The sequence below is a fragment of the Pituophis catenifer genome, unplaced genomic scaffold (genome assembly GCF_029215685.1).
Source record: "Pituophis catenifer annectens isolate HBS135680 unplaced genomic scaffold, rPitCat1.0.hap2 SCAF_1, whole genome shotgun sequence".
Taxonomy (NCBI): Eukaryota; Metazoa; Chordata; class Lepidosauria; order Squamata; family Colubridae; genus Pituophis; species Pituophis catenifer.
In genome coordinates, this window is record NW_027256881.1 from 319203261 (window position 1) to 319221361 (window position 18101).

General features: G+C 33.8%; 1 protein-coding gene across 2 annotated transcripts in view; it reads left to right on the plus strand.

The window, feature by feature from the left end:
• The window catches only part of PPP2R5E (protein phosphatase 2 regulatory subunit B'epsilon), an 85272-nt gene extending 68381 nt beyond the window's left edge, over positions 1–16891 (plus strand). The window contains exons 4-15 of one of the 2 annotated variants that reach the window (XM_070942458.1): positions 260–361; positions 2123–2215; positions 2701–2831; positions 2934–2993; positions 5171–5279; positions 8984–9037; positions 9153–9203; positions 9652–9771; positions 11153–11280; positions 12329–12430; positions 13152–13295; positions 14817–16891. In XM_070942458.1, coding sequence (XP_070798559.1) covers positions 260–361; positions 2123–2215; positions 2701–2831; positions 2934–2993; positions 5171–5279; positions 8984–9037; positions 9153–9203; positions 9652–9771; positions 11153–11280; positions 12329–12430; positions 13152–13295; positions 14817–14916 — 1194 coding nt within the window. In that variant the 3' untranslated portion in view covers positions 14917–16891. The remainder of the gene's footprint in view (positions 1–259; positions 362–2122; positions 2216–2700; positions 2832–2933; positions 2994–5170; positions 5280–8983; positions 9038–9152; positions 9204–9651; positions 9772–11152; positions 11281–12328; positions 12431–13151; positions 13296–14816) is intronic. The other variant, XM_070942467.1, reaches the window with a different exon arrangement.
• The last annotated feature ends 1210 nt before the right edge of the window (positions 16892–18101 follow it).

Here is an 18101-nt window from a genome sequence, read left to right on the forward strand (position 1 = left end):
CAGCCTCTAGCGCTGTCAGAAGCTGTTACCTGCTTTTATTATAAGGGTAAAAAAATCTGACAAGAATCAGATTCTTCATAATATATAGTGCCATATAAATTGTTACTATCTAAGAATAATTTTCCAGAATCTTTTGTAGAATTAATTCTTATAATCTGTAAATTATCCAAAAATATTCTATTTTAATCGCTACATCTCATTTCTTAACTGGCTGATTTTTGTAATAGAAATTTGAACATTCTTTCTTTGCCATTTCAAGGTTTCTTGCAATATATTCCGAACACTTCCTCCAAGTGATAGCAATGAGTTTGATCCAGAAGAAGATGAACCCACTCTTGAAGCATCATGGCCACATTTACAGGTAATTTTATTTAGCAGTCTTCAAGCAACCCCACATGCCTGCTGAAGAGCCATGCTTTCATAGCTCTCAAAACTATAATAGGGAGGGATAGGCTATTGCAGAGGTTGTGGGAGCATCAGTGGGATGTTTGAAACCAGGGTGGATAAAAATCATTATTTTTAAAAAAATAAATTTAAAAAAAATCAGATTTTTAAAATTTAAATTTAATTTTTTTTTATTTTTATCAAATTTATTTTAATAAAATGCTTTTGGAGTAAAAATCTAAAGATAATTTTATATTTAAGATAGATTAATAATTTAATTTATTCAGCATGAAATAGAGCTTAGTTATGTAGCATGAGGCTATATATTCTGTAATATTTACATTTTTGGTAAACTCATTCAATGAATCCAAGCTCTGCAAACTGAGATAACATGCACTCTAAATAGGAAATCTTCGTTTTGTTTGCAAATAACAATATTAAAGATTATAACTACCAGTAAGAATGAGTCTTTACATTTAAAGAGCACTTGTCATTTCAGATCCAACATGTTAGTTAGCTAACTTGTTGTGTCACTGCTGCATCACCAGCTGTCCCATTAAAGTGAATGGGACTGTCGATGAGTCAATAGCGGGTCAGAGGAGGAGCCTCTGTGGGACCAAGATAACAGTTGCTCTTTAAAATTTATGATTTAAATCGAATTAATTTAAATCAAATCCACCCTGTTTGAAACAAACCAAAGGCAACATTGGACGGTATACAACAAATGAGTAAAACCACATACAAAAACCACAGATACAACACCCCCCCCCCCCCCCCCCCCCCACACACACATTTACATAAAAACTATAAGATCAGAGATACAAACCTTAAGCAAAGAATAAAAATAGCTGGTATTGTAGCCATCTAAACATGTCTCCGGGACCCTGGAAACGCTAGGCCTGATAACATAACAAGATCTTGAGGGCCTTCCAGAATATCAAAAGAACATCTAATTTTGGGGGGAAGAATGTTCCCTGAGGTTGGCATCTGGGCATTGGGATGCACCAGATATTGACCCTTAGCTGATGGCATACAGATCATGCCTTCTCTGACAGATCTAATGGAATGATCTAATTAAGTAGGCTGGGTATATAAGTGATCTTCAGGTGGAAAGAAGCCAAGTTTTTGTAGTATCCTAGAGACTTCTGATTAAATCTGATCAATCAATCAGACATCCCTCTTGCTGTACTGTATAATAGTCCTAAACATTTTCTGATTGCTATTACATGAATCCAAACAGTTTAATTTAACTCTTCAATGTTGCAATTGCTTTATTTTATGTGATTTCAAAAGTCTGGAGGGCAAAAAGAATATGCTTTTGATTACTTCTGGGAAATTTGACAATTCAGTGAATAAGTATACAGGTGGAGAGTGTCTGCTCTTATTGTGAGATCTTCTGATGATAGTTGAATAAGAAGAATGAATGAGCACTAGATTTGAGTCACAAAGATTTATGTGAACACAAATATAAATCTGTCCAGATTTATATTTAACTTTTTTTAAAAAAATTGGATTGAACAGTAGTGTCATCAACAGAAAGTGTTTACATGGGGAACATTTAGGGCTTCTGTATATGAGAAGTGAGGCAGCAGCTGGGAAGCTGAAATGATCAAAATATATCTTTATGTTAAATTACTTTCTCTTAACAAAAATTACAAAAATAATAACACATTAATATGTGCAGTAGAATTACAACATGCATTTAATCAGGACTAACCTGTGTTATTATTTTTTGCAGCTTGTATATGAATTTTTCATACGATTTTTGGAAAGCCAAGAATTTCAGCCCAGCATTGCCAAAAAGTATATAGATCAAAAATTTGTATTACAGGTACAGAGCTCTATTTTATTTAATCTTATGGTATTAATACATATACCAGCCTTTGTTAATCAAGATGAATGGTAATGTTTAATTACTTGTACTCATTCAGTTCAAGGGATATTTTGTATGAATGTTTAACATCGGAGAAGTACAGCTAAGTTCAAGAAATCATAAATGCTACGACTAAAAATTTTATACAAGAGTTTGCTAGAATCCACTAAGTGAAACATTTCTTGCTTCATATGAATATACACCTTAAGTCCTGCAGGAAATCTGAATTGACCCTCTTCGGCTATCACTTGCTAATAAAGAAACATGGCAAGAATTAGGCAGAAAGATTAAAAACTAATGACGTGATGATAAAAACTAATGTGATTTTGGAACATAGTAAACAGAAAAGTTCAGGTTTTGGATAGAATAAAGCATTTCAGAGATATTAAAAGCTGAAAGTCAAGTAGCATTTGTAACCCGCTGTGTTTTACTTTATTTTTTAGCTTTTGGAGCTATTTGACAGTGAAGATCCTCGGGAACGGGACTATTTAAAAACAGTCTTACACAGAATTTATGGCAAGTTCCTTGGTCTTAGAGCATTTATCAGAAAACAGATTAATAATATTTTTTTACGGTAAGTTTTAAGATAATAGGGGCACAAGAAATTTCTTTTGATGTTACATGATAGTATTACTGAATGAATATGAACATTTAATGTATGCAATTTGCTTTGCAGGTTTGTTTATGAAACTGAACACTTCAATGGTGTGGCTGAACTGCTGGAAATATTAGGAAGGTAATGAAGTCCCATTCTTTACAACTAACCAAGGATGTAAATATAGTAATATTATGTAAATATACTGCTCTTTCATTAGAGTTAATATGTTAAAGCTATATTTATTTATTTATACATTTGCAAAAGCTTACTTCATTAAAAGTAATATAAAAACTAAATTTAGATGCCAGATCACACAATTACATTTTCATTATATCCTGACCCTCATTTATTCATTCAAAAGACAAGAAAACAAATGACCAAAACTTGTTTCCAGGATTTAACCTAATTTGATTTGAATTAAATTTATTTATTTAACTTGGTAGACTGCCTAGTACCAATACCTTGGTATTTTACAAGAAATATAAAACAACACTGATGCATTAAAAATAGTTAAAACGGCAATTAAAATAAACGAAGGAAGTCAAATAATTAAAATCAGTCAAAGCCTTTACAAAAATGTATGGAGTCCTTGGTGGTCTCAGAGCTTGGTTGTTTTCTTGCAGATGTTTCATTACCAAACTAGGTAACATCATCAAAATATGTTTTCAGGGCCTTTTTAAAAGCTAATAAAATTGGTTTTTCTTATAACTTCCTGGAGACTCTTTTTGAATCCCAAAGAAAAAATGGAATATAAATATGAATAATGGACAATAATAATCTGCTACATAACTACTGGAACTATCACATCCAGTATCCAGACTTAACAATTGTAAATTAAGAAAGACAAAAAAGTCTGAATGCTGGACATAGAAAGTTCACAAAATACAAAGATCTGCAAATAAAAATAGAATGGCCATGGCAAAAGAAAGCAAAGGTAGTACTAATAGTATTAGGCGCTTTGGGTGCAATCCCAAAACAACTGGAGCACCACTTAAACAACATCAGCATTGACGAAATCATCGATCCATTGCAAAAGGCAGCTTTGCTTGGAATAGTTTACAATATATCCTGCTTACGATACCTTTAACATCATCAAACATCCACATCTGCCAATTGAAGGTCCTTGGGAAGGAATCAATAGGTGGACAAAAATGCCAAATCCCATCTAAACTTCTGGCTAATTGTGTGATGAACCATAATAGTAAGAGAAACGTCTCTAGGTTTATTTAGTTATTTATCAGTATTTATAGACAGATCTGTTCCAGCAAATGGACAAAGTACAAAAGCGAACAGTACAGAATGTCTCAGGAATTAAAACAGTCAGAACAGTAAATCAGTCATCATCAACAAAATAGAATTATATGCACTGCTTTACATGTGGGCTTTTCAGAGTCTAATCCTGTATAAAAGTGATCAGTGATTATGAATGTGCAGTATTTTTATAACATACCCATAATTTGCGGGACCGCCTTCTGCAGCCGATAGCATCCCACCGGCCAGTACGCTCCCACAGAGTGAGACTCCTCAGGGTGCCGTCAGCCAGGCAGTGTCGGCTGGCGACCCCCCAGGGGGAGGGCCTTCTCTGTGGCTGCCCTCTGGAACGATTTACCCCCAGAAATATGCATGATACCAGATCTCTGGGCTTTTCGCCGTGCCCTAAAAACTTTTCTTTTCCACCAAGCAGGGCTGGCATAAACACACACACACACACACACACACACACACACACACCTTTTGAGATGTTAGATTTTTAAATTGTCTATGGGTTTTAGTTGGGATGTTTTAAATTTTGGGCCAAAGTTGTGTAATTCTTTTAAAAAAATTTAAATTTTGTATTGGAATGTTTTTTATTTTTGGCTGTGCACCTCCCTGAGTCCAGCAGGAGAAGGGCGGTATACAAATTTAATAAAATAAAAATAAAAATAACATTTCCTGAATTCAGAGAGTGTTTTCTCAAACCTACATATGCAGTTTCATGAAAACACATGTCTCTTTAAGGAGTTGCTTACAGCTGCAGAAAGTGCACTTGTGCTAGATCAGAAGCAGTTTTTCTCATTTCAGATTTCAATGTATTATATTGTATATTGAGTACATTATACGTAAGATGTAGAACAAGGTCCAGGGAGATCTAGGTTCAAGTCCACTCTTCACCATAGTCACTGACTGGGTTTGGACCAGTTGCACTCAATCTATTTCACAGGGTTTTTGTGGTGGGAAGAAAATAAAGATGGAGTTCAGTACATTTGGAGGAAAAGCAAATTATATATCATGTAACAAATAAATAAATAAAAAATTTCTTCTTTTCTTATTTCTAGTATTATCAATGGCTTTGCTTTACCTCTTAAAGCAGAGCATAAACAGTTTTTGGTGAAAGTATTGATCCCTCTACATACCGTTAGGAGTCTATCGCTGTTCCATGCACAGGTAGAAATTTAAGTACTATGCTATGTATTACATTTTTGTAAGAACTGTGTCACATTCTGTTCTATAAACAGTGTAGAATATTACTAAGTTAAAACAAATTTACTACCATGCATAAAGAAGCACATGCTGGGTCCACAAATTGTTCTAACCCATTCACAGTTGTAAACTAGATTTATCGAATAGGCCACATTTGACTGGATTCTTATAGTACTTTAAGCTATAAAACGTGTCATAGTAACTGGATTTTCCCAATTTGCTATACCCAAATCAAAGAAATCACTGCTTTCTGCTTTAATTTTCTTTAAAACTGAAGGAAAAAAAGAATATTGAAACAACAAATTTTAATAATATATTTTAAAATAAAAATAGTTTAAGTCCCCTAATACTGAGTATCGGTAGCAACCACCTGCCATACATTGTCAGGTCTTGATTGAGTCTGGTTACTTCTTGGATGGGAAGCCATGAGAAAACTCCAAAATTACAGGCTCGACTGGGAAGTCAAAAGACATCCTGGGCAAAGCAAGAGATAAACTGTTTAAGTATTATTGCCAAGAAAACAGCATGGATAGGTCAGTGCAGCCAGTAGGAGCCAAACTTGACTTGAAGGTGTCTTTATCTTAAAACTGAATCTTTTTACACATCCAAGTCTTTGAAAGTCTGTGCAAAGGTGTAAAGCAAGTATTCAAAAAATTGCAAATGCCAAGTTACCAGAGCAAATTGATAGCATTTAAACTCAGAAACTAAAAATTTTAGAAAGCTAAAAATGAGGTTACTTCAACTTTTAAAGCTCATCTTTTTACCTAGTATTGTGTGACCAATATGCATTTCATAGAAAACAAATTGATGTGGTTAAGAGCCATCTAAAGTGAACAAATTGTGACAGAGATTGCACCTGCATTGATAAGTGCTAAGAATGTGATAGAAAATAATGAGGTCTGACTAGATCTTACTAGGACTTTTTAAAACATCATTTAATGTTGCACTGAGAGGTACATTGGTGCAGTGGTTAGAGTGCAAGTACTGCAGGCTACGTCTGCTGACTGCTGGCTGCCTGTAGTTTGATAGATCAAATCTCACCAGGCTCAAGGTTGACTCAGCCTTCCATCCTTCCGAGATGGGTAAAATGAGGACCCAAATTGTTGGGGGCAATAGGCTGACTCTGTAAACCGCTTAGAGAAGGCTGTAAGAGCACTGTGAAGCAGTATATAAATCTAAGTACTATTACTACATCTAGCAGAAAGATGACTGTTGTTTTGGTAACTGTGCTACAATGAATGATATTGCATAGATTTAAGCCACATCAGTATGATTGAAATTCAGAGCTGGGTAGGTTCCCTTAATTTTTTAAGAGTTAAACTATTTTTTTTTTTTTAATTTGATTTATATGCCGCCCTTCTCCGGAGACTCAGGGCGGCTTACAATGCGTTAAGCAATAGCCTTCATACTTTTGTATATTTATACAAAGTCAGCTTATTGCCCCCACAAACTGGGTCCTCATTTCACCTATCTTAGAAAGGATGGAAGGCTGAGTCAACCTTGAGCCTTGGAGAGATTCGAACCAGCAGTAAATTGCAGGCAGCTGTGTTAATAACAGGGTGCTTAGACCACTGTACCAGCAAGGCTCATTTTATGCTTCTGATGCATTTATTCTACCTTAAAGTCATGGAAAACTGTCACTGATTTACAGTAATCATACTGGTAACATTCAACAGCTTGTTTGAAAGATGCTCTGAGGCTACAAAAGAAAGACTTTGAAAGTCTTGGGGAAAAGAAAGGCTTGGGGAGTCAGAAGCCCTCCCTTCCCCCAAATTAGCACATTTGGATGAGAACAAAAATGGAATGGGTTCCGTTACCAAAAATAAAATAGGTTCTAGGTCAAGCAGCTATCTATATCTGTGTCTGTTTATTAGTAGCTACCATCTTTCTTTCAAAGTAGGAAATTCAGGGTTTTATACATCCCCATATTTGATTGGGGAAAAGCAAACAGTCATAATAATCTGCTTACATTTTTTTCCCTTTCTTAATTTACTTCTTGGTGAATTCTATGTCAGTTGAAGGTTGTATCTGAAATGGAACTATAGAAAATAAGAGGAGCACTTTATGTTTTAAAAACAACCCCTTCTATCCAGTAAGGAGTATGGATAGAGCTAAAAAAGCTTGTTTCTGATGTTATACAATTAACTACTTGTGTCAGATGTGATCATGGTGTGTGAAATATCCAGCATGAATTCTAATTGTTCCTGTACTTTAGGTTTTAGAATATTCTTCTTTTCTTAAACTAATAATTGTTACCATACTGCATGCCTAACCTCAGTCATTGAAAGCATTGTTTGGTAAATGTTTCCTCTTAATGTTCCTGCAGATGTAGCCTTGCTAGCTTTTCATATATCTATTTTCTACAAAGCCACTAACTCATCTCATAAGCTCTCCGAAGGTGTTTAATGCTGCCAGAAATGTAAAGAAAAAATATCTTAAAGACAAATTATTTAGTGATGAATAGTAAGTGTTATTAAATAAAGGGCCTGGTGGCTCAGCAGACTGATAGCATTGTGATTAACACCAGCTGTCTGCAATTACTGTAAGTTCGAATCTCACCAGGCTCAAGGTTGACTCAGCCTTCCATCCTTTCTAAGGTAGGTAAATTGAGGACCCAGTTTGTGGGGGCAATAAGCTGACTTTGTATAAATATACAAAAGTATGAAGGCTATTGCTTAACGCATTGTAAGCCGCCCTGAGTCTCCAGAGAAGGGCGGCATATAAATCAAATTTAAAAAAAAAAATCACATTTATGTAGTTGTTCTGGCACACAGGTACTCCTTGACTTATGACCACAATTGAGCCCAAAATTTCCATTGCTAAGCAAGTTAAATGAATTTTGCTCCATTTTGCTACCTTTTTTGCCAAGTAAATCACTGCAGTTGTTAAGTTATCAACATGGTTGTTAAGTGAACTTGGCATCCCCATTGACTTTGCTTGTCAAGTTTGCAAAAGGTGATCACATGACCCTGGGACACTGTAATCTTCGTAAATATATGCTACTTGCCAAGCCTCCAAAGTTTGAAATCTGATCATGTTGCCATGGGCACGAGTCACTGTAACTTTAAGCAGTCACTAAATGAATGGTGGTAAGTCAAGGACTACTAGAAATGTCCTTTTGTTACTGTTTAAATCAGAGGTCGGGAACGATGGCTGTCTCAGGAATTCCGGCAGTTGGAAGTCCACAAGTCATAAAAGGGCCATCGTTCCCCACCCCTGGTTTAAATGATACATCAATCATCATGGACTACGTGTATTATCTGGACTACCTGTACTGTGGAATGTGATTTAGAACAAATGGGTTGGAGTTTTGCTTGCAGAAGCAGAGTATGGCTTGTAATGAAATAAGACCTATATCCCAAACAGCCCACTTACAGACAGGCAAGGTAATGCAGTAAGATGGGAACCCCTAATCTGTCCTTTTATATTACAGCTTCATTCATTGCTCCTTGTTTTGTTTTAAAGGAATCCCCCAGACTAGTTACAGTTAATGAAAGGTGGAAGACTCTGTGGCAAAAAGTAGAATGAAAGAACCAAGAAAGACTAATGGGCATTCTGTCCTTACTAGTTATGATTCAAACCATGCATCAAGTTTAGTCGCTTATAACTATTTTTGTTTTCCTTTAAATTAAAGATTTTAATGTGCATGTTTTCTTTTGTTTCTGCAGTTGGCGTATTGCATTGTGCAGTTTCTAGAGAAAGACCCTTCACTCACAGAACCTGTAAATATAAGAAATACATGCACAAATGAACATTTTAAAATATTGAATAAAATTTTTGCCGACTGGTATATTATTATTTCTAATTGATTTGTTTACTTTTTCTGCTTTAATTTAGGTCATTAGAGGTTTAATGAAATTCTGGCCGAAAACTTGCAGTCAAAAAGAGGTATATTTGATGAGCTTACATTGTTTATCTATTTAAAATAGATTACTAAGAAAAAGGGTAATCTTGGGACAGAAATCAGTTGTATTTCATAAGCAATATTATTAGGCCCCATATCCTGGTAGAAATAAAGCAATACTTTCTTAATGCCATCTGGAAATGTAAAAGGATGTTCTTAAAAGTAATATTTAAACTCTTATTTTTAATAGGTGCCAATCTGAAATACAAAACAATAAACAATATTGAAACATTCTTTACGTGATATTATCAATTAAAAATGCACTTACAATATTTCTTAAGAAACACCCCAATAATTGCAGCTAGTATTAGCAAATGAACATTACTTTTGTTCATAAAATTCAGTTGAATTGATGCTTCTTTGGAAACGTAATAGATAGGTTGTAAGGAAAATATATTTGTATTTATTTATTTTTTAAAAAAATTATTTCAGGTCATGTTCCTTGGAGAGCTGGAAGAAATATTGGATGTGATTGAACCTTCACAGTTTGTCAAAATTCAGGAACCCTTATTTAAACAATTAGCTAAATGTGTCTCGAGCCCTCATTTTCAGGTCAGTATTGCAACTAGATGAGACTAATTATTATAAATGTGTTATGTCTGTAAGATTAGGTTCAGATTGGAGTTTGGGAAATGGTTTAAACATTAATGTGGAGTCTGATTGGAATTGACATCCTCATTAGATCTAATTCTTCTTCAGAAGCCCATTTCTATCATGTCTATTATTACAAATTAAGTATGAGAAGATGATTGGACAAATTTCAGTCAGATAGATATAAATGGCTTTCTGTGATATTATACTAGTAATAGTTGCTGATATTATTATTAGTATTATAACTGCCATTATTTTTAAAAGGACAATAATGTTAATTCTATTAGCTGGAAAAAAGTATAATGAAATTTGTAATAATATTTGTTCCTTTTAAATGAATAGATTCAGGATTTTTGTTTCTTGTTTTTAATCATGCAAGATTTTCAAAATTTGTGACAAGCAAGTTCCACATTCATCTACCACTCACGCCTTTTCTTTCTACTAGGGAAAGAGATTGTTATGAAAGAAATAGTATTGGATCCATTCTAATAAAATTCTTACAGTTTATTGAAAAATAAATGGAGATAGGTATAAAAATGTTTGTTTTTAATTGCCCATGGAAATCATAGAAAACTTAATAGGATCGGGAAGAGAGATAGATGGAAAATATATATACAATTGTGAAAGATGCATAATTTGCTAAGTACAGTGGACTCTTTGTCCCTCATCTTTCTGTGTCAGTAGACTCCATCAGATGTAATTTAATATTTCAGGTCCCCAAAGAGAGAAATAAGTAAGGGCATTTAATTAGAGATATACAAAATTAGCAGGATGTACTGTTTTGATGTTCTGTGGAACATTCCATTTTTCTTCTGGTATATACCAGTCCAACCATTCTGGGGGGTAGTTCGATAGCTTCTTGGAAGTCAATAATCAGTAATAGGAAATAATTTATGATATTTCAGAAATGGTTCTGAGAACTCTGTCCTTGCCCTTTTCCACATTCCCTTCTGAGCTAGTAATTTTGACTGGAAGTTGCTTTACTTTATTCTCTCTGTTCTCTCCTCCCACCAACACAAAAGTATTTGTAGGGGTGGGGTCAACACTGGCAAGATGGTGGATGGAGTATTGTAATGCAGTCTGAAGGGCCAGACAATTATGGCCCAGTATGTACTCACACATGCATGCATACATACCAAATATCTTTGCCTGTGTTGGGAAAACTTTATTGAATTTCTGGGGGAGACAGCTAAGAAAATTTACTGTACATAAGCAAATTCCTGCTTTTGTCAGTTGGGTATTACTGTTATAATTTCTTTTGGGGGGCAGGTTTTTTACTTGCTTTTGTTTGCAATCAGACATAAGCAGTTTTGAAAATAATACTCTTTTTTTTTACATCAAGGTGGCTGAAAGAGCACTTTACTATTGGAATAATGAATACATAATGAGTTTGATAGAGGAGAATTCCAATGTAATACTTCCTATCATGTTTTCCAGTCTATACAGGATTTCCAAAGAACACTGGAATCCGTAAGTTGTGGTTGCTGTTGCTGCTGATTTTGCAGTACATTTCTTTGGATTTAGTGCTTTATTTTGTATTGTAATATGGGGAACTACATATGAATGATGGTAATGTTATCAGTAGTTTACTATACTTACTTGGTATCTTGTATACCAGCACCAACTAGGGAAATGTAGGCCATAATATTATTTCAGTCATCTAACAAAGAATAAAGTGTCCCTTTGCTACTTGAAAATACATATTTTTTGGGATGGAACCTGATTAAGTTTATTTTTACAAAAATCTTCACAATGCTTTTCATAAGGTGTTTTATTCAGTGTGCTCTACAGTAGAAAATGACTTTGAGGAACTGAATAAGAATTGTTTAAGTGAAAGAAAACTTGTGAAGAAAAATGTGAAACTAAAGTTTCAAAATAGTGCCCACCTATATTTAGGTATGAGCCTAATAAGATCAGTATTTTTAATTTTATAATAAAGATCTTTTTCTGAGGTTCCACATTTTTAAAGAATATAGTGTGAGAAATACAATTTTAAATGTAAATGTTAAACATTTTAACAAATTTAAATGTTCTTTTTCTCTTGTGCCTTCAAGTAACTATTTTAGCTTCTTTCTGTTTTTCAAATTTGTATCTGTCAGCATTATTAAAATATAGGTCTAAATTTCCCTTTCTAGTATTGGGCCAGATTGCAAAAAATTAGCATGGGTTCCTAATAGATTTGGGGAAGTAAAGAAAGGCCTTATATCAAAAGAAAATTATTGTCTTTTATGGCCACTGCATCCAGAAAATTTGTTTTATCAATTTTAATAATGTTGTAGATGCACAAAAGCCTAAAACATTGTAGGTATGGAAGCTGACATGAATCATTCAAATGAAATGTCTCCAAGGATATCTTAAAGTCTTTGAGATTAGATTAGAATAATTTACCTTTTGTGAGTAAAATGAAAGGAATTTGAATATTACAAACATGAACACAGAACAAATCTACTACAAAATGTTTTCTATTGCTCTTCTGCGCTTTTTGAGCAGTTTGATGACTTTCTTTCATATTTTACAGGGCTATTGTGGCATTAGTATACAATGTGCTGAAGGCATTCATGGAAATGAATAGTGCCATGTTTGATGAGCTCACAGCAACTTACAAGTCAGATCGCCAGCGGTAACTTTTTAAAGCTTTTTGTCAGCTTTGCATAAAACCTGCAGTTTTTGGTTCCTTCCTTCCTTCCTTCCTTCCTTCCTTCCTTCCTTCCTTCCTTCCTTCCTTCCTCCCTCCCTCCCTCCCTCCCTCCCTCCCTCCCTTTTTGCAGTAATTGCATAATTTTCACACAAAATTGATTGCAATGCCTCATTTTTTTCTCCCTGCATGCTCATTAGCCTGGCCCTTGCAAGACATAGATGGTTATTTTTTTTCTCCCTTTATGAGATACAGTACCCATTGCGTAGCTTGTGAACTTGCATTCCTCACAGAACTTCTTTTGGCTCTATGTTATTAAAGACTTACATGTATCAAGAATTTAGGTCTAATAAAAATCATACAGTTACAAAAAAAAAAAAAAATAACCCCTCAACAATTTAATCATCACTTTGCTTGAAGATAGTGTTCAGAATATACTAGACTTTTTGGTGGGGTGAGAAAACATTTGACACTAACCCTTGTGATTTCTACCTGATCATTTACTGAACTCTCTGAGCAAAGTGACATATTTTCAGTCCTGCTTTTCTGCATCTGTTATCTTGATACATCCAAGGCTTTGACATTGCAGGATCTAGAAGAAGTGCCATTCATACAATCATTAGTTGCACCTTAGATAAAATGTTTCTCTGTCTTTTCTTTAATAATCCTTCTCCAATTATAGTTCATCTTTTGTCTGAAATTTCAGCTTATCCAAAGCAGCAGGTGAAACTAATGAGGAAACTTCGGGAACTCTGGGCAGTTTGCGACTTGGTGAAAGTCGTTTCTTTTGTGAGACTTGGGGTTCCCACAAGCAAAGCGAAGGGTACTGTATGTCATCAAGCCTTGTTAGGTTAGTATAGCCTCTCACATATTTTTGGAGGCCACAATGTTGTTTAATTCGATTACCAGGCTCTCATAGCTCACTGCTTTTTAAAAAAATTTAGAAATATGCAATGTAATTGGTGGGGTAATAGATGCTCTTAATATGATGTGCGCCTTCTACCTTGTGGTTTAGACCAATTGATTCTATATTATGCTTTCTTATTAACTCTTTCTTTCAACTAGACAGAATGTTTAATATGTAGGAATTTATAGAAAAACTCATATAAAAAGTTGCTACTAATATAATATGAATCATTGTGTAAACTTGATTCATATTCATAGAGAAATTGTACAATCTCGGATGTCAAGCATACAACTATCATATTTTGGGCATCTTGGCTGGAATCTTATATTAGTTAAACTCAAATTGTCAAAATTAATTTTCATTCATTTTCCATCAAATATATTTTAAAACTATACCCTTTTTAGATAAGAATTGAAGAAATTATAATTTAAGAATGATTCTTCACTGGTGTGGTTTGTTTATTCTTTTATTTAAAAAAAAAATAAAGCCACATTTCAATTATTACAAATCCAACCAAAATATTGTTTAGAACCAGATATTAACAGCAATGTGGTAATTATAAATACAGAAAACATTGATGAGTTATAGGATGCAAACCTTTTTTTCTCTTTTTTTTCTTTTGCTTTGGTTTTTATTAAAAGAAAGTTCTAAGATTTCAGATTGTTCATGAACGTACAATACTATAGTTTCTACATAAGTTTGATATGTATTTTTCATTCTAGGGATGAATGATTCATTCTATTATACAGATTTTGATGGTAGATTAGTTGGACTTTGAAAAATGGAAAATGAAATATTACAGAGCTTGTAAACAGGAAAAATATAAAAATCTAAAATAGCTATTTTGTAAAAGGCTGGTCTCAAAAATTCAATTACAGTTCAAGGTGAAAATTAATGCTACCAACAAATGTTTTCATACATAATGAAACATAGGAATGTTATAAGTAAGGAGAGAACAAAAAAAAATAATAATTCCTAGAAACAAAATGTACCCCTCTGGTGCAGGTTTATACTAGACTTTGTACAATGGTAACTTCTCAGTGAAGAGATACATTAAACAAAATATAGTTTTAAATGGCTTTAAATGCAGGAATTAACAACAAACTTATTTTTTTAAAAAAAACAATACCACAAGATATATATTTGATACATAGCTTTATTTCATTAACTTTTAGCAATTTTTTGTTTATCTAGAGCACATTTTCATTCAACAGTGAAGAAATTCAGATACATTATGAGAGCCAATGATGCAACTTTTGGACTTGAAATAATTGAATATTACAAGGCACCATTTGCTTGTATTGTTATTAAAATCCATAATGTTACTATGACGTTTATCTTTTTTTATATTCAGTTTTAGAATTCTTCAGAGAAAATTGGATACTTGGTGCATAATTTACATCTAATACTGTTTTGTAGTGGTTCAGGTGTTAAAATGTTGCCATTTTTTAAAAATTTTGCTAGTGAGAAGAAAAAAGAGAAAGAACGTGAAGAACTATGGAAGAAACTGGAAGATTTGGAACTGAAAAGAGGTCTTAGACGTGATGGAATAATTCCAACTTAACAAAAAGAAACAAAGCAGCATTAATTAACCTGTGGAGTCACACATGTATGTAGTAGAAGATGGAGCAACAGTTTTCTGTATTGTGCAACTTTACAGTAGATTTCACATTTGTTTCATTATTACAACAGCACTGTATATATCTGTCTCTAAGTAAAAAAAAAATAAGGACTTCAATCCAAAGTTTGGACAACAGATGGACTTTTCAGAACTTTAAAAAAAAATCATTGTTTTAACCCTTTAAACCAGTCTTCAAAAGATCTGTTGATGAAAATTGCTATGTCCAAATTCCATTGTCAGGACCTGTTCCTTATTTATCATTAGCAGAGAGTGATACAACTTCAAATGTGAACAATCTTAAATTTAGCTTGTGTTTCTGCTAAACTGTTAAATGTATTTATAGTAAAAGAGAAAAAAAGATTGTCATTTTCTTATGAGTTTGTGTAACATCTTTTTCCTCTGATAACTATGATGTAATTTGACATTTTTTTCCTCCTTTTTGCACATCTTCTTGAGTTGAATGTTTATACAGAATAGGGCCATTAAAAATAGAGGTCCTTAATACTAAGAAGTTTTTTTTCCCTGGTATAAGCAACTTTTGAGTACCAAACTTGCTTTGGTGCTTCTCAGTGTGAACTTTATAAATAGTATGAGGTGGTTATAATCAGGATTGGGAAGTATGCTCTGAATTCGTCAATGAATGAAAGCTCATCTCACCAATCCTTAACTAAGTGTGCAGTGGCAACAACACAGACTTCAATATATGATCAGTATTAAATGTACACCGTTGATCATATGACCAGATTTGTGTTAGTAATACTGAGGCTAAATTATTGTATTTTTCTTTAGGCCATTTGAAAATAATTTTTAAAAAATACACCAATGAAATGGGTCTATGACTGTCATGATGGATCGAATATGTGTTAACAGGTGAGGGATGAGTTGAGTAAAGAGTTTGAATTATTTGAAGTTGTTGCCTTCCCTCTCTAGATATATATTTATTAAACATTCCAGCCAAAAGAAAAAGAAGAAAAAAAGAAAAGAAAAGATGTAATCTTTGGGGAGGAAAGATTTAGTGGTGAGTTTGCACCCTAATGGTATTTCTCATCACAGTAACGTCTTTTTTGCTTTGAGCTGGAATGGATTATGGATAACATGTTTCAGCATCCTAAAGGTGGATGCCAATCCCAGTTTTATTTGTTATCAAAAGCAGTTCTCAAGATGCTATTGAAAGAAGAATAGCCAAATTCTGGCAATCCTAATGTCCTGAGTATTAATAATAAAATTTAAAATGATTTTATATCAAAGGTGCATTGTGACCAAATTGTTCTAGGTTTAAAAACAAAGGAAAAAAGAGGGCTGTATTATAAGTATAAATTACTGGCTATCTGCTTTGTATTTAAAAGTGGAATCTCACATCTTTGGTAGATAAAATGCTGATAAGACTTGTGTACAGTATATATTTAGCTAATGCAGGTGCATTATTATATACCGTAAGGTATGTGTTTTTCAGGATTTTTCTCCAGGATGCTTTTGAACTGTTATAGACAGCATATGACAATAGTGATTGATAATCCTAAACCATTGATCCGGCATTACTTACAGTATAAAACTGAGTTGTTGTTCATGAGTCTTTTGTGATATTTGCAAACATGAATTTACAACTTGTTGACATTGACAAAAATGTGGTATTAATTATAAGCTTGTATATTTTTTCTTCCCGCCATATAAATACCTGGTAGACTTTGTGGGTTTATTGTTTTCACCCCCAGCCCCAGCTTCAGCCCCCAAGACAACTGGGAGAGAGAAAAAAACAATCCTATCTGACTATTTTGGGATTATCAGGTCACAGTTTGTACATATGAGTCTTTCATACTGATGTTGTGAATTGAAGAGCTTTGTAAAAACTTGACACTGCTAAATCAGGGCAGGTTGGGGGATTCAGAATTAAACTAGTCATATATAACACTAAACACAACATGGTTTAATGGTATTAATCTAAGCCTCTTTTAAGAACATTGACTGGGACTCAATGTAAACTTGGCAGATGTTGCCATAGGCGAAATGTTCTATTTTAAAAAGTGCTGGAGCAAAGGTGCAACCTGAAATTCTGAAGATGAAATAAATTTATAACAAATCATATCCCTCAGACCTTCTTGATTCTGACAGTCCTTTTTTATTGTAGGTTTTGGGTTTTAATCTGTTTCTCTGTAACAAAACTATTTTAAAGTCGCAAAAAAATTTAAAAATCCATGTTTTAGTGTTAGTGATTTCCAGTTGTTTTCAGCAGTGTTACCTTAGGGACAGTTTTCAGATCATTTTTTCTTTAGAGAGGAAAAAATACTATTCTACAGGCAGGTTTCTATCTGAAGAGGTATAAACATTTAATATGAGATTCCTTCCATTAAGTGGCTTTCTCTGAGTAAAGAACCAAGATGGCTCTGATTACTCAAGCCAGATTCCATTGCATTTCCTTCAGAGATATTAGGTTTGTCTGTTTGTTTTTTATATTTCTTAGCCACCCATCTCTCTTGGAGAGGGACTCTTGCAGGTGCCATATTGGTGGAGAGTAGAGTAAAAACAGCTTCCCCACAAAACTGCCCCCCACCCAATGACAGGTCTAACTAATGTTGTACAGGTCTAAGCCTCTGTTACATCCATAATGGTGGAACACATTTAACAATTTTATAGCAAGTTGGAAAAAGTGCTAAATACAACATATTTTTAGCTCAAAAAAGATAAATATAGAAGTAAGGAGGAGATAATGAGCAGGAAGGCAGTGACAAATTTCCACAAGATCATGAAGGAAAAGATTATTTCTATGGAGGAAATAGACCAAAACAATTTTAATGCATTGTAAAGTCTGCACACTGAATAAGAGAAAAAAAGACACCTTCAAATAATGAATTTGGAGTTAATTACTGAAAGTAATAAGGACTTCTTGAAGAACCAGTCAGTCTTGGACAACATTTATGTTGAGGTGATGGTGGGCAAACAGTAATTCACATACTTTGGTCATGTGAAATGAATAGATGATGAACCAGAAAAAAATGGCTGTCTTCAGCAAGTTTGAGGAAAGGAAGAAAAGGACCATGAGTCAGACGATGGATGGATCAAGGACATTACCAACATGTTCATGTAAGAGCTTCAGATTGTAGCCAAGAACAGTTTAAAATGAGGGCCCTTTG